At 37.8% G+C, this 18021-nt stretch overlaps 1 protein-coding gene across 1 annotated transcript in view; it reads left to right on the top strand.

The window, feature by feature from the left end:
- Positions 1–11510, top strand: part of snx18a (sorting nexin 18a) — a 36980-nt gene extending 25470 nt beyond the window's left edge. Inside the window, exon 2 of the mRNA XM_059989425.1 lies at positions 9436–11510. Within this exon, the coding sequence (XP_059845408.1) occupies positions 9436–9689 (254 nt within the window). The 3' untranslated portion in view covers positions 9690–11510. The remainder of the gene's footprint in view (positions 1–9435) is intronic.
- The last annotated feature ends 6511 nt before the right edge of the window (positions 11511–18021 follow it).

Raw genomic sequence — 18021 nt, 5'->3', positions numbered from 1 at the left:
TATCATCCAGAAACAGACCACGAAAACATGTTATACCTTTTGTTTTCCATAAAAGAAAAGCTTGATCCATAGATGAAGGCCGAAAAAAATAATTGGATATTATAGGGCATGATAAAATAAATTTATTCAAACCAAAAAATTTACGAAATTGAGACCAAATTCATAATGTATATCTGACTATAGGATTAGTTATCTGTTTATTCAATTTGAATAAAGAAAAAGGAAGTGAAGATCCTAAGATTGAAATCAATGAAAAATCTTGCACAGATTTACATTCCAAATTTACCCATTGTGGGCAAGTAGCTATAGTCCATTCTTGTGTCCAGAATATTAAATACCGTATATTGACTACCCAATAGTAAAATCTTAAGTTTGGTAAAGCCAAGCCGCCCTCCTTCTTAGGCTTCTGTAAATATTTTTTACCCAATCTAGGGTTTTTGTTCTGCCACAAATAAGAAGATATTTTAGAGTCAATAGTATCAAAAAAAGCTTTAGGAATAAAAATTGGTAATGCTTGAAATAAATATAAGAATTTAGGTAGTATCATCATCTTAATAGCATTAACTCTACCAACCAATGACAAAGATAGTGGAGACCACCTTATAGCAAGTTGCTTAATTTGATCAATTAAAGGTAAAAAGTTAACCTTAAATAGATCTTTATGTTTTTTAGTAATTTTAATACCTAGGTAAATAAAATAATCTGTAACAATTTTATATGGTAAATCTTTATAAATTGGAACTTGCATATTTAATGGAAATAGTTCACTCTTGTTAAAATTCAATTTATAACCAGAAAAATTACTAAATTGAGCAAGCAAAGACGAAATAGCAGGGATAGATTTTTCAGGGTCAGATATATATAATAACAAATCATCAGCATACAATGATACTTTATACGTCCTCTCCCCACGGGTAATACCCAGAATATTAGGTGATTCCTGAATAGCTATAGCCAACGGTTCTAAAGCAATGTCAAATAGTAAAGGACTTAAAGGGCAACCTTGCCTCGTACCACGAAATAACTGGAAAAAAAAGGGGATCTTTGATTATTGGTAAAAACTGAAGCTAAAGGTTTATGGTATATTAATTTAATCCATGATATAAATTTTGAACTAAAATTAAATTGTTGCATTGTAGTAAATAAATATGGCCATTCAACTCTGTCAAATGCTTTTTCAGCATCTAAAGATATAACACATTCTGGTATTTTAGATGAAGAAGTATAAATAATATTAATTAATTTTCTAATGTTAAAAGATAAATAGCGATTTTTAATAAATCCTCTCTGATCTTCAGAAATAATTTGAGGTAATATATTTTCTAATCTAATAGCCAAAATTTTACTGAAAATCTTAAAATCCGTATTTAATAAGGATATAGGTCGATAGGATGCACATTCAGTAGGGTCTTTATCTTTTTTAAGAATTAAAGAAATAGAAGCTTCATAAAAAGATTGTGGTAGTTTACCTACAATTAATACATTTTCAAAAATTTTACAAAGCCAAGGAGAAAGTATAGAAGAAAAAGATTTTAAAAATTCTACAGGAAAACCATCTGGACCAGAAGCTTTACCAGAATTCATTAAAGAAATAGCCTTTTGTATTTCAGATTCCGTAATAGGTGTATCTAAAATTACATTATCCTCAACAGTTATTTTTGGAATATTCAATTTCCTTAAAAATTCGTTTATTATAGAAAAGTCCTTAGTGAATTCTGATTGATATAAGGAGTTATAAAAATCTTGAAAGGCTCTATTTATCTCTTTGTGATCGATCGTCAGAGTACCATCTTGTTTACGAATTCTAGTAATCTGTTGTTTATCTGAAACAATTTTCAATTGGTTAGCCAATAATTTACCAGACTTATCTCCATGCATATAGAATTGAGTTTTTGATTTAATTAACTGACTTTCAATCAAAGAGGATAATAATAAACTATGTTCCATTTGAAGTTCCACTCTTTCTTTATAAAGTTCTTTACTTGGAGTCATTGAATAAATTTTATCAATTGCTTTGATTTTATCAACTAATGTTAATATTTTAGAATTAGTTCATTTCCTAACTCCAGCAGAGTATGAAATAATCTGACAACGAATATATGCTTTAAATGTATCCCACAAAATTCCACTAGAGATCTCTACTGTAGAATTTGTTGCGAAAAACAAATCAATTTGTTGTAGCATAATTATGGTTTAACAGAGATGAAGAAGTTCACTCTGGCCTACATGGCGTAATTATGGAATGTTGTATATGTAACACTGATCATGAGACTAGCAGATCGTATTAGTATATTCAGGTGTGCAATGATTTTATATTGAATATAACATGTACTTTCTGCAGTTTTGCAAGCTTGCTTATTGAAAACCCTGAAGTAGTCTTCCGGCTTGGGTGATTTTTGGGAAGCTGCTTAACTCCATATCTTGCTTTGTACACCCTCACTGCAAGAGCAGTAGATACTGACTCTGCAAGTACTTGAGGACATGAAAATGTGCAGGCAAACTAGTATGGCAGAAGTGAGGTTTTAATTGTAATAAAAAATATGGTAGGAGAGATTAAGTAGGGAAAAGCAACCAAATACATTACAGAAACTGACAGTTGTCTATCTTCATAACTGGAAGAGGTCATACCTGTAACATCAGTTGTGCAATTGAACGTTATACTATATCGTACCATTGTAATCCAGCATTTAAAGTTCAAGACAAACTCTTAACTGGATTAAAAAAAAGAAAACTAAAAGAAAGCGGTGGAAAAATCTTTAGTGAGCTTGAGGTACAGAGCAAACGTGTCTGATTTCTGCTGTATTTTGTCTTTAATTGTGGTTGGCTTTAATGTTTGTTGTCTGGATTTGGAAGCAGTTTACTTTGTTCCTCTCCCACACAAATGCTGCTGACCTGCTGAGTAGTTCTCATGTCTTCTGTTTCTCTTTCAGATTTCCAGCATCTGTATTATTTGCTTTTGGCATTGATGTAAACTTGTATGCTGCATTTAATTTAGAAATAAATACAGAATGGAAGAACTCAGCAGGCCAGGTATAGCATCTATGGAAAAGAGTAAGCAGTCGATGTTCGGGGCTGAGACCCTTCATCCTCCCACATTTTGTGTATTACTTTGATTTCAACAACCACAGATTTTCTCTAATTTAGGAACTGGTTTGAGAGTATTTTGGTTGGGCTGTCTGAAATATCCACCATTGGTGCAGTCCTAAAATTAGACCCAATTGCTCTTGCTCTCCAATCTTAATTAAGAACTGTGTCGATTGGGCTTAAATGTTAAAAAGGCAAGGAAAGTGTAGAATACGCTACGTATTTTTTATCAACTTTTTTTGACCAGGATTTGTGCATATTAAGTATTCTCGATTAGAATCAGGTTTATTATCACAGGCATGTTTTGTGAAATTTGTTAACTTAACAGTACAATGTAATGCATGATATATAAAAAAAAATAAGTAAATCAATTGCAGTAAGTATGTGTATAAAATATATATTTTGAATAGATTAAAATGGTGCAAAAATAATATATTTAAGAAGTGAGGCTGTGTTTATGGGTTCAATGTCCATTTAGGAATTGTATGGCAAAGGGGAAGAAATTGAAGATTTGCCATGTTTGGGATATCTTTTACTTATGCCATAAAAATACATTTAAAAACAGGTGTACTTCTAGCCTCGCTGAGGACCTGTTGCTGGATTAGTTAACCAAAGTTGCTAAGAAGCATTGTAGTTTTAAAATCCATAGAGAAATTATTATATTCTATATATCAGGGCAGCAGGTTTATTAGGATGTGAATCCAGACAATGACCAATAAACAGTTCTGACCTAAAGTTATTCACTGGAGATTTCAGTTCTGTTTTTCTCCTCTCAAGTGCTGTTTGACTTGATGAGGCTTCAGTTTTTCTTTCAGATTTTGCAACATCCTATATTTTGCTCATGGATCTGATTTAATACTTTAATACTTAATACTTTATTGTCAACAAACAATTGATACTAGAGCGTACAATCATCACAGCGATATTTGATTCTGCATTTCGCACTCCCTGAAGTACAAATCAAAGTAAATATAATAAAAATTTAAATTATAAGTCATAATTAGAAAATAGAAAAGGGGAAGGAAGGTAGTACATGTCAGGTCTGGATATTTGGAAGATACGGCTCAGATCCGGGTCAGGATCTGTTCAGCAGTCTTATCACAGTTGGAAAGAAGCTGTTCCCATATCTGGCCTTACGAATCTTCATGCTCCTGAACCTTCTCCCAGAGGGAAGAGGGACAAAAAGTGTGTTAGCTGGGTGGGTTTTGTCCTTGATTATCCGGGCAGCACTGCTCCAACAGCGGGTGGTGTAAAGTGAGTCCAAGGATGTTAGATTGGTTTGTGTGATGTGCTGGGCTGTGTTCACGATCTTCTGCAGCTTCTTCCGGTCTTCGACAAGACAACTTCCATACCAGGTTGTGATGCACCCTAGAAGAATGCTTTCTACAGTGCATCTATAAAAATTAGTGAGGGTTTTAGGAAACAGGCCAAATTTCTTCAGCTTTCTCAGGAAGTAAAGGCGCTGGTGGGCCTTCTTGGCAGTGGACTCTGCTTGGTTAGACCAAGTCAGGTCATTTGTGATATTCACCCCGAGGAACTTAAAGCTTTTGACCTGTTCCACCTGTGCACCACCGACGTAGATGGGGTCGTGCAGTCCGCTACTCCTTCTGAAGTCAACAACCAATTCATTCATCTTGCTGACGTTGAGGGATAGGTTATTGTCTTCGCACCATGCCACCAGGTTCTTAATTTCCTCTCTGTACTTAGACTCATCATTACCAAGATATGGCCTACAATTGTGGTGTCATCAGCAAACTTGTAAATTGAGTTCGATGAAAACTTGGCTCACTATCATGGGTGTACAGTGAGTACAGCAGGGGGCCGAATACACTGCCCTGTGGGGCACTGGTGCTCAGAGTGATTGTAGAGGAGAGCTTGTCCCCTATTTTTATAGCCTGGGTCCTGTCTGTGAGGAAGTTGAAGATCGAGCTGCAGATCTGAGTGCTAAGACCCAGGTTCCAGGGGTTAGGAATCGGTTTATTTGGAATGATGGTATTAAAGGCAGAGCTGTAGTCAATGAAGAAGAGCCTTACATATGTGTCTTTATTCTCCAGGTGTTTTAAGGAGGAATGTAGTGCCAGAGAGATGGCTTCTGCTGTTTTAACATTTTTAACTGATTTAACCTTGTACTTGTGCAGTTAGCTAGCACCCAAAATCATATTTTTGCTATGGTTGCATGATTAATACCACAGTTATCAATGATGGTGGGCACAAAGCAGAAGGAGGTCAAGACCTATTTCCTGTGGTGCTTGCCTTCAAATGTAGAATTAATTCTGTAATTTTTGCTTAAAGGCAACTTTTCTTATAATGGATGCACAATGTTCACAAGATGAAAGCTTGGGTTGTTTATATTGTAGTGCTCTCATCAAAGAGAGCATCTGTGCAGTGCCAAGTTTGTTTTGTTAAAGTCAAATTGCGTTCTAGTATGATCCCTCAATGACCCTGCCACGATAGTAATATAAAGAGGGCACAAAAGGCAAGTTCTATTTACTTATATAATAGACCAACAGTAACAATTAAAGAAATCAAATTGATTTTACCTTGATCAAATATCAGAAACAAATTTGTTATCACTGACAAATTAGTTTTGCTGCAACAGTATAGTGCAATGTCAGTTATCATAAATTACAAAAAAAATAGTAAAACAAAAAGATACTTGGACCATTCAAAAATCTGATGGCTGAGAGAAGCTGTTTCTGAATCACTGAGTGTGGTTATTCAGGTTCCTAGAAGACGCTAATCATATTAGTAATAACAATAAGAGCTGGATAAAACATTTGTATAGCTTTTAAGCACAGTTACAGTTTAAACCAAAAAACAATTTGTATTATAGGTTTATCTTAACTATTATCAAGTTTTGGGTTGGATTTTATTTTACTAAAAAAATGCTTGGTTTGTGTAGTCAAACAATTGAGCTTTTTTTTATATTAGGCCATTGGAAAGCTCTTGATACCAGAAATTTGTTTTTATTATTTTAAGAACTTGCACAGCTTTCATGAGTTCTTCATAAGGTGGATTTTCCAAAAGTAACCTCAGCTGATAGTACTTGTTAACATGACCCATGCTGCATGTTAATCCCTGGTTTTTTAATCTGGTCACTATATATAGGTTTCTACCATTGCTATTAATTAAGACTGCCAAAGTCATAATTTAAGCTGAGGTCATACTTTTGATTTGTTATTGTTGCTAAGTGCCATACATATTGCAGGATTTTGTGGTAAAAGCTTAAAAAAATATTTTTGGCCAGGTGAGCTTACTTCCAGCATTGGTTGTTGAAAGCTGTCCACTCTGCAAGCAAAATGGTGATTTTTAATATTTGCAAAAAATATAATTTCAATCTTGCACATTTTTATTTATTCTGTGGCTATGCATTCTAGTTCTAGGTTACCTCACCAAGAGAAATTACCTTCTAACTACCCTGTCATAATTCTTCCTTTCACATGTGTACATTTTTAAAATATACTGCTTAGAAAAATAACAAGTAACACTAATTGTGTCTCCTGTGTGAGCTTCATTAGCCTGAAAAGGAGGCCATTGTTGGATGAAGCTGAAATGACAGATTTAAAACCTTCTAAGTATCTGCCTTGCCTGCACTCCAGCTTCGAGCAAACAGTGATGGGTGGGGGTGGGGGGTGGATAGACAGTTTTTGAATAGAGAACATGTATGATTTGTACTTGCATCTGGTGAATTGAAGGAAAGGGTGTTATACTTAAGAATGGGGAGATGTGTGGCAGGCATTTTAGCATCTTCTTGCTTAACCTTCCGTACAAATAATTTGAATCACTTAAGTAATGAGGGCATGACAACTATGATAGAGTAGAAATAGGGCTAGCAGTTAGGATTCTGGACCATAACACAAACACATTTTTGGATTCTTGAACAGCAGCTGGGGAACATAAAATTGCTGTAATCAAATAAACCTGGAACTAAAAAAGAGTACTATTCTTAGAAATATTGACCATGAAATAATGAAGCAAATTCATTCCTTGTGTAGTCTGGGTAATGTGTGATTCCTGATGCACCATTGTAATTGACTCACAGCCGTCACCTCAGTTCAAGGAGAATTATGGATGTTCAGTAAGGTCTAACATCACCAGCAGTGACCAATACATAAAGAATAACAAAAAAAAACTTCATTCATGAGAATTCACCAAATTGATAAATCAATGGAAAACTCAAGCCAACTTTTCAAATAAACTGGCATTCTGTATGTACTTCTATTCATACAGAAATTGTGTATTTTAATTTTACCCATAGCACCTGCAAGTAATATTCGCACGTTTAATTCAAGTTTATTTTTGGAAGCAAGGTTTAATAACGTGCATTCAACGTTTGCCTATGGATAACCCTGAGAGAAGGGAGCAAAATTAATTCTAATTGTGAAATAAACTACTTTCACTTGTATATCATAACTTGAATTTCCATTTCTTACAAGATTTGCTATGATTTTTGAATTCTCAAGTCAATGTTTCCTGATCTTGTCATTCGCTCTCTGTTGGGCTCCATTAAGGAATAGATGTTAACGAAAACAACTTGATTGCTTAATGGAAGTCAGTTTTGCAAATACAGTTAGCCCTCCTTATCCGTGAGTGGTTGGTTCCGGGACTTCCCACAGATACCAAAAAACGCGGATGCTCAAGTCCCTTATATAAAATGGCGTAGTATTTGCATATAACTTACTCAAATCCGTATACTTTAAACCATCTCTAGATTACTTATAATACCTAATACAATGTAAATTCTATGTAATTAATTGTTATACTGTAATATTTAGGGAATATTGACAAGAAGAAAAAAACTGTACGTTTCTCTCGCTCACAACAGATGCAGCGAACGAATGAGATGCGACGCGAACAATGATCAAACGACGTAAAACATGTAATACTTGTTCAGTAGTTACACTGTCTTGTGTAGGGAATAGGGATGCTTTGGAGGAGGCTCAATAATACTAAAGTCAGGAAATGTGGAGGTTGAGGGCTGAGGATCAAGCATTGAACGAAGAGACTTCAGAATTGCAGCTCCTCTGGGAACGCTGCTGCGGCCTCGGCATTAGCCGATGCCAATTCTCCCGTGATCTTTATGTTCTTGAGTGCTTTACATAGCCAGCCAGCCATCCCTTACTAGCCTTAAACTCTTTTAGAACATAAAATAGTACAGCACTGTACAGGCCCTTCAGCCCACTATGTTGTGCCGGCCCTTAAACCCTGCCTCCCATATAACCCCCCACCTTAAATTCCTCCATATACCTGTCTAGTAGACTTTTAAATTTCACTAGTGTATCTGCCTCCACTACTGACTCAGGCATTGCATTCCACACACCAACCACTCTGAGTAAAAAAAACACTTTCATTCGCTCTCATCAACCCCGTCACGGTAGTGCTCATCGAGACTAAGAGCATTTTCATGTATAATTTAGCCATCGATAGGGATATGCTTCTGTGACATGTCCTCTAGCCACACACTTAATGCTTTCTCAGTCTTTGCAAGTCTCGGAATGCGACATGCCACTTTTCAAAAGATCTAATATTTCTACTTTCTTGGCGAGAGAGAGAGCACTTTATGCTCTCTCTCTCTCTCTCTGCCTTTGTGGAATTGCTTTGACCACCTAATTGCTTTTTAGGAGTAATCCCCCCCCCCCCCCCCCACAGGAACACAAAGTAGCGAACAAATGAGATGTGAGACAAACAGTGCTGGAACAACAAGAGCTGGAAGAGCACTTCCGTGTTTTCTGGATTCACGGTTGGTTGAATTTGCGCATGTGGAACCGTGGATAAGGAGGGCCAACTGTATTCTTTAATATTGTACTTTTTTATAGCAAAAAGTGCCTAGTTTACTTAAAAGGTTGTATGAATAAGTATACTGTGGGACTTTAATTGCAGCATTTCATGGTCCTTTGTACCTCCTATGCATTGCAATGTTAAGCAGGTGAAAAGAAGCTATTTTATATGTTGAATAAGTCTATCAGAATTTGATACACTTTGTAATGTTAATAAGTTGCATGATGCTACTTTGCATTAAACAATTTGTACCTGAATAAAACATTCACCTATTGGGTTTTTACAGCAGTTTGTTATTGTTACTCTGGTTTTCTAGAGTTACTCTGCCAGGAACAACCAGTTGAGTTGCACTGAACTGAATGCAACGTTCTTAAAATTGTGGAAACTTGCATTTTTATTATGTTTAATTATATTCAGTGAATAGTTAGTTCAGTGTGTTCTTCATTGTTTTTCTTGTATCAATTTTAAAGATCAGCTGTTTAATTCAAACCTATCCATTAATATTTAGGTTTTTAAGAATCATAATGGTGCTTAAATTTTCCCATTTCACTGACTGGTTTCTGTTTACAACAGGTGCTCTTACCAAAGTAAAGGAGAGTAACCGACATGTGGAAGAAGGGAAGATGGAGCTACATCAGGCAGATGGGGTCCGTGAACGTTGTGACACTATTTCCTTCGCCACGTTAGCCGAAATTCACCATTTTCACACTATTCGTGTATCAGACTTCAAGACACAAATGCAGCAGTTTCTTAAGCAGCAGATTCTTTTTTACCAGAAGGTGACTCAAAAATTGGAGGAGGCCTTGCAGAAGTATGATGATGTTTAACTTCTGAAAATCTGATCCTTTCTTTCGTGGCCTTTCACACCTAACTAATGCAGTGACCTTCAGATGGTCAAATTATTCTTGGATTAGCCTTGATGTTTATTACATTAAGCTTCCAGGTTGGGTGATCGAGCATCAAAATTTGTTGAGCAGTCTTTTGTATAAACAAAACACATGAAGTTTGCTACAAATTACTCCAAATTGTGTTAGGAAAGGGACTGGGAAGAAGACTATTTAAATATAATGTACTATATGCTAACACTACCATACTAACTTTATTCTGCAATATGCAGTATGTGTATACTATCTAAGTTTTTGCTTATTTAACAAGGTTATCCTGGGGACATTATTAGACTCAAAATCCTGTGTCATCTTAAAGCATTGGGCAGGCGGATGGATGCATCAAATGTATAGTCTCCACACGTCTTGCTCTGAATGCTGAGGAAAGACAATAGACTTTAGTTTGTTCTGTAACAAATGAAACGCAAGGATTAAAACATGTTTATGGATTCCAGCCACAGCAGCTATGTTACTCATGTGCCTTTTGAGTCACTTGTCTTCATAGTTTTATTAAATGCGTCTGTTAAAGGCGGAGGATATCATGAGTTTCCTCTACTCAAATTGCACCAGAGAGTGATTATTGAGCTCTGACAAATCAGGGAAGGAAGACTATATAGCTCTCTGAGTTGGTGGCAATCACAGTAAATATGAATGAAATTACACTCAGGAAATCAGAGGATGCTATTATAAACACAACCATTATGCAGGCAGGAATGACAGGTTTCAGGCTGACTTTTCCATGTTAGTTGGAAATAAAGTTAACAAAATTTAGGGGAAACTTTATTTAAATCTTGTAAGAATGTGGAACCACTTTATTTTCCTCAGTAGCTTAAGGCTGTGTATGTATTGAGTTAACTTGAATATTTGTCTAAAACATTTTAAATTGAAGGATATTTCATGAACTAAAAACAGAAAAATGTGCAAATCACCAGCTGGTTTCCTAAATGAGAATTAATGAAGATGACATTTCTGTGTACTTTTAAAACTACATTTCAATTCCTGTTTTTGACAAATCATTGATATCAGTCCATTCTGCATTATCTGGCCGACTTTTGTACCCACCTTCCCACTCTGACTCTGGGTTGTACTACAATGCCTTGTCTGTGGAGCATACATATTCTGACATAAAATGTGTTGCTTGGTGGGAGTTCTTGCAATCCATTGTACCCTTTGAATACAGTAGCTGACAAGGAATTATTGTTAGCTGTCCTGGGCACGACAACCAAAGAACTGGCTGTTTTTTAGGCTTTTTCATCTGAAAATGAAAGTATTATATTTCATAACAGTACATTGAAATTGATCAAATCGTAAAAGGTTTGAGATTTAACTCAAATTTTAATTTAGCAATCAACTGCACTGGAATAGTCTGCCATTACTGGGCAATGTACAGTTATTGCTGTCATTAATTAAAGGAAAACTTACTGAATTTTTTTGCTACTAGTTAAAATGTCACATTGTGTAATGGTGCTGTGAGCAAAAGTAACTGGTTTTTGCTGCAGTCTACACTAAATAGCCATAAAGTGTTTTTACAGAGGATATTTGTGGGAAACCAGAAAGATATGAAGATGTTTACAACTTTTTCTATTCCTTGTCATGGTTCCTGATCTGCAACAATTTGATAACCAGGATTTGTGTAATAAAATGACTGTTCATTCAAAAGACTTGTATCAAAACTGTCAGACTTTCTGTGAAAGTGCTCTTTATATGAATCATTGGCACAGTTTTCATTGTATGCAACATAATAGATTAAAATACTATAAATGAATTCACTGGGCATTATTTACTTGTGTGGGTAAATTTTTTAAAATATAGCATTACTATGGCTTTATATATTTAAAGTGTTGACAAATATATTTGATCCAAATTCTGTATATTTAAATTGCAGGGTGAAACCTTTTTTTAAACCAGTGTTCCTCACTACTTCACCCTGTATGGTGAACCACTTTCTCTCACCAATTTTGATCTGCCTGGAGAAGATCCTGACAGGCAGGATTTATGAGCATTTGGAGAGACTTAATGTGATTAGGGATAGTCAGCATGGCTTTGTCAAAGGCAGGTCATGCCTTACGAGCCTGATTAAATTCTTTGAGGAAATAACAAAACATATTGATGAAGATAGAACAGTGGATGTAGTGTACAGTATATGGATTTCAGTAAAGCACTGGATAAGGCTGCTTCAGTAAGTAAGGAACATTGGGATCCAAGGAGACCTTGATTTGTGGATCCAGAATTAGCTTGACCACTGAAGGCAAAGGGTGGTTGTAGATGGTTCGTATTCTACTGGAGGTCAGTGATCAGTGGTGTTCTGCAGGGATCTGTTCTGGAATGCCTCCCCTCTTTGATCTTTATAAATGGCCGGAATGAAGAAATAGAAGGGTGGGTGAGTAAGTTTGCTGATGATACAGGTTGGGGGTGTTGTGGATAGTTTGGAGGGTTGTCAGAGGTTACAGCGGGACATCGATAGGATGCAGAACTGGGCTGAGAAGTGGCAAATGGAGTTCAACCTAGATAAGTGTGAAGTGGTTCATTTTGGTAGGTCCAATTTGAAGACAGAATATAATATTAATGGTAAGACTCTTGGCAGTGTGGTGGATCTGAGAGATCTTGGGGTCTGTGTTCATTGGACACTCAAAGATGCTGCACAGATCGACAGTGTTGTTAAGAAATGGTATGGTGTGTTGGCATTCATCAATCATGGGATTGAGTTCAAGAGCCGTGAGGTAATGTTAAAGCTATACAAGACCTTGGTGAGACCCCACTGAGAGTACTGTTTTCAGTTCTGATCACTTCACTACAGGAAGGATGTGGATACTATAGAGAGAGTGCAGAGGAGACCTGTAAGGATGTTGCTTGGATTGGGGAGCATGTCTTATAACAACAGGTTGAGTGAATTTGGCCTTTTCTCCTTGGAGTGATGGAGGATGAGAGGTGACCTGATAGAGGTGTATAAGATGATGAGGGGCATTGATTTTGTGGATAGCCAGAGACTTTTCCCCAGGGCTCTAATGGCTAACACGGGGGCATAGTTTTGAGGTGCTTGGAAATAGGTACTGAGAGGACATCAGGGGTAAGTTTCTCACACGGAGTAGTGGTTGCATGGAATGTACTGCTGGCGGCAATGGTGGAGCTGGATATTTATAGGGTCTTTTGCGAGCCTCTTGGATAGGTACATGGAGCTTAGCAAAACAGAAGGCTAAGGGCTAGGGAAATTCTAGGTAGTTCCTAGAGTAGGCTACAAGGTCGGCACAACATTGTGGGCCAAAGGGCTTGTAATGTGCTGTAGATTTCTATGTTCTATAATCACAATCTGAAAACATGTTCCAGGTAGCCACTGTGTGGAAGAAAAAAAATCTTGAATGATTCTATTTAACTTTATCTATGCCCATTATAATTCTGTGAACCTCTAAAAGCCCACCTGTTGGCTTCTAACATTCTTTTGACAACAAAATCGAATGTAAAACAGTACAGTGCAGTATGGACCCTTTGGTTCATTATGTTGTGCTGACCTACAAAAACTTACTCACTGACCAATTAATTGAACCCTTCTACACAGCTGATAATTCCTCATTTTTAAAATATCCGTGTGACTAACTATAAATGTCCCTTCTGTATCGGTCTCTTCAGCCACCCCCAAGCAGTGCATTCCAGGCCCCCACTACTCTATTTTAAAAAAAAATCTACCAACAACATCTCTCCTAATCTTTCCTCCACTCTTATTAAACTAACGTCCTCTGATAGTGGTCATTGCTGCCCTGGGGAAAAAGTTGCTGACTGTTCACTCTATATATGACTGTCATAATCCATTCAGCTCTATCAAGTCACCTTTATCCTCCATTGCTCCAAAGATAAAAACCCTAGGTTGCTTGACCTTGCCTCAAAAGACATGTTCTCTAATCTGGGAAAATGTCCGCTGCACTCTAGAGCTTCCACAGTCTCCCTACTGAGGCATCAAGAACTGAACTGAACTTAATACTCTAAGTGTGGTCTAACCAGAGTTTTATAGAGCTGTCTCATTACCTCATGATCTTGAACTCAATCACCTATCACCGTATTTTAGGCAACATCTGGGTGAATCTCTTTAGCACCCTCTCTACTGCTACCACCCCTTCCAGTAGTATGGTGACTAGATTTATATGTGTAGTTGAAATGTGATCTAACCAGCGGTTTGCACAGCTGCAACATAACGTCACAACCCAAACTCAATATACTGGCCTTTGAAGGCAAGCATACCAAGTGAGGGCTGATCTTACCAAACTTAAATGCTGATAGGATGGAATGTCAATGTTTCTAACAAGCTGAAGTGATTATTTAAAATTAAGATGCATGAGAATTTCTTATTGCAGAGTTTAGTGAAACTTTGAAATGCTCTACCCTGAAGGATAATTGAGGATAGATCACTGGAGGTATTTAAAAAGGAGGTAGGTATTCTTTTACAAATATTGCAGAACTAAGGAATGTGTGGAACTGGCACAGCAGCTTAGAGCAGATCATCCAGGATCATGTTGAATGTTAGGGCAGATTTGAAGGGTCTGGTGCCTTACTATTCACATTTTCTTGTGTTCTTTTAGTCAGTGCACGTGTTTCAGTTGTCTATACTCCAGGAAATGCAGTTTGCTATGTAGGACCAAGTTTCCACTCATTTTAATTCTTCATCTCAGTCCATTATTCCAAAATTTTTCCTACATCATTCCAACAAAGTTCAGTTTAAGATCATGAGGAAATATCTCTATATTTTATACACTTAGGGACTCGATATTAAGCAACAAGCATTTATGGAATTCTTACTTGAGAGTTTCAGTATACAGTTAACATTCCTATGTAACTTCAATTAATCCTACATCTGACTGACCATCTTTTCCCGATCCATTCACTTTCAAGCTTCCCTGCCTTTCACTCAGAACCTTAAGTAATACTGCAGTCTTCTTTGTCTCTAAACTTCCCAGTTCTGATAAAAGTGCATCATATAACTTGTTTTCCTCCCTTGTGCTTGACCTACTGAGTATAGCATTTCTGTTATTTAATACAGCTTTGGAAATATATCCATATTTGTAACTTCATCCACTCATGCTGTTATATAAATAAAGTATTCAACTTATTCCATAGCATTATAGAAATTGCTTTCATTCTTATAACCCTTAGTGGTAATATCTGTAGAATAAAGCTAACAAATCCAGAACTCATGCTATCAATTAGTTCCAGGACTCGGCTGTGGCTAGTGATTTATAATACAAGTGTACTTACTGTGATGTTGTGTGATTAACCGTGTTAGGCCGCTTGGCCAATTGAGTCTGCTCTGCCATTCATCATGGGCTGATCCAATTCTAGCAGTCATCCCCACTCCCCTGCCTTCACCCCATACCCTTTGATGCCCTGGCTAATCAGGAACCTATCTATTTCTGTCTTAAATACACCCAATAATTTTGCCTCCACAGCTACTCATGGCATTCACAGATTTACCACCCACTGACTAAAGTAATTTCTCTGCATCTCAGTTCTAAATGCACGTCCTTCAATCCTGAAGCTGTGCCCTCTTGTCCTAGCATTCCCCTAACATGGGAAATAACTTTGCATATCTAATCTGTTCAGGCCTTTTGACATTTGGAATGTTTCTGAGAATCCCCCCTCATTCTCCTGAACGCCAGGGAATACAGCCCAAGAGCTGCCAAACGTTCTTCATATGGTAACCCTTTCATTCCTGATATCATTCTTGTGAATCTTCTCTGAACTCTCTCTGATGTCAGTATATCCTTTCTAAGATAATAGACAATAGACAGTAGGTGCAGGAGTAGGCCATTTGGCCCTTCTAGCCAGCACCGCCATTCACTGTGATCATGGCTGATCATACACAATCAGTACCCCCTTCCTGCCCTCTCCCCATATCCCTTGACCCCGCTATCTATAAGAGCTCTATCTAACTCTCTCTTGAATGCATCCAGAGACTTGTCCTCGACTGCCTTCTGGGGCAGAGCATTCCACATATCCACCACTCTCTGGGTGAAAAAGTTTTTCTGCATCTCTGTTCTAAATGGCCTACCCCTTATTCTCAAACTGTGGCCTCTAGTTCTGAACTCACCCATCAGCGGGAACATGCTTCCTGCCTCCAGCGTGTCCAATCCCTTAATAATCTTATATGTTTCAATCAGATCCCCTCTCATCCTTCTAAATTCCAGTGTATACAAGCCCAGTCACTACAATCTTTCAACATATGACAATCCCACCATTCCGGGAATTAACCTTGTGAACCAATGCTACACACCCTCAATAGCAAAAATGTCCTTCCTCAAATTTGGAGACCAAAACTGCACACAATACTCCAGATGAGGTCTCACTAGGGCCCTGTACAGCTGCAGAAGGACCTCTTTACTCCTATACTCAATTCCTCTTGTTATAAAAGCCAGCATGCCATTAGCTTTCTTCATTGCCTGCTGTACCTGCATGCTTGCTTTCATTGACTGATGTACAAGAATACCTAGATCTCGTTGTACTTCCCCTTTTCCTAACTTGACTCCATTTAGGTAGTAATCTGCCTTCCTGTTTTTGCCACCAAAGTGGATAACTTCACATTTATCCACATTAAACTGCATCTGCCATACATTTGCCCACTCACCCAACCTGTCCAAGTCACCCTGCATTCTCCTGACATTTCACACTGCCACCCAGCTTTGCGTCATCAGCAAATTTGCTAATGTTACTTTTAATCCCTTCATCTAAATCATTAACGTATATTGTAAACAGCTGCGGTCCCAGCACCGAACCTTGCGGTACCCCACTGGTCACAGCCTGCCATTCCGAAAGGGACCCGTTAATCACAACTCTTTGTTTCCTGTCAGCCAGCCAATTTTCAATCCATGTCAGTACTCTGCCCCCAATACCACGTGCCCTAATTTTGCCCACTAATCTCCTATGTGGGACTTTATCAGAAGCTTTCTGGAAGTCCAGGTACACTACATCCACTGGCTCTACCCTGTCCATTTTCATAGTTACATCCTCAAAAATCTCCAGAAGATTAGTCAAGCATAATTTTCTCTTCATAAATCCATGCTGACTCGGACTGATCCTGCTACTGCTATCCAAATGTGTCGTAATTTCCTCTTTTATAATTGACTCCAGCATCTTTCCCACCACTGACGTCAGGCTAACTGGGCTATAATTCCCTGTTTTCTCTCTCCCTCCTTTCTTGAAAAATGGGACAAAATTAGCCACCCTCCAATCAGCAGGAACTGTTCCTGAATCTATAGAACATTGGAAAATGATTACCAATGCGTCCACGATTTCTAGTGTCACCTCTTTAAGTACCCTGGGAAGCAGACCATCAGGTCCCGGGGACCTATCAGCCTTCAGACTCAAAAGTCTATCCAACACCGATTCTTGCCTAATATCCTTTACCCTAATTCCTTTGGCCACTATTACATCTGGGAAATTGTTTGCGTCTTCCCTAGTGAAGACAGATCCAAAGTACCTGTTCAACTCATCTGCCATTTCCTTATTCCCCATAACAAATTCACCCGTGTCTGAAGAGCCCAAAACTGCACATACAACTTATGTGTCATCTCACAAGTGCCTTATAGAGCCTCAACATCACATTCCTGTTCTAATGTTTTATGCCTCTGGAAATGAATGCTAACATCGCATTCGCATTCTTCACAACTGACTCAGCCTGGAGGTTAACCCTTAGGGTACCTCACACAAGGATTCCCAAGTCCCTTTGTATCTCTGCATTTTGAATTCTCTCCCCATCTAAATAGTAGTCTGCCCGTTTATTTCTTCCACCAAAGTGTATGACCATATGCTTTCCAACATTGTATTTCATTTGCCACTTCTTTGCCCATTCCCCTAAACTATCTAAGTCTCTCTGCAGGCTCTCTGTTTCTGCAACACTACCTGCTCCTCCACTTATCTTTGTTTCATCGGCAAATTTAGCCACAAATCCATTAATACTGTAGTCCAAGACATTGACATACATCGCAAAAAGTAGCGGTCCCAACATGAACTCCTGTGAAACTTCACTGGTAACCCAAATTAGCCAGAATAGGATCCCTTTATTCCCACTGTCTGTTTTCTGCTGACCAGCCAATGCTCCACCCATGGTAGTAACTTCCCTGTAATTCCATGGGCTCTTATTGTGCTAAGCAGCCTCATGTGCAGCACCTTATCAAAGGCCTCTGAAAATCCAAGTACAGCATGTCTCCTGCTTCTCCTTTGTTTACCCTGCTTGCAATTTCTCAAAGGATTGCAGTAAATTTGTCAGGCAGGATTTTCCTTTCAGGAAACCATG

Source organism: Hypanus sabinus, chromosome 14 (genome assembly GCF_030144855.1).
Source record: "Hypanus sabinus isolate sHypSab1 chromosome 14, sHypSab1.hap1, whole genome shotgun sequence".
NCBI classification, from domain to species: Eukaryota; Metazoa; Chordata; class Chondrichthyes; order Myliobatiformes; family Dasyatidae; genus Hypanus; species Hypanus sabinus.
The sequence above is the reverse complement of the archived record's forward strand: the minus strand, read 5'-3'. Positions and strand labels throughout refer to the sequence as shown.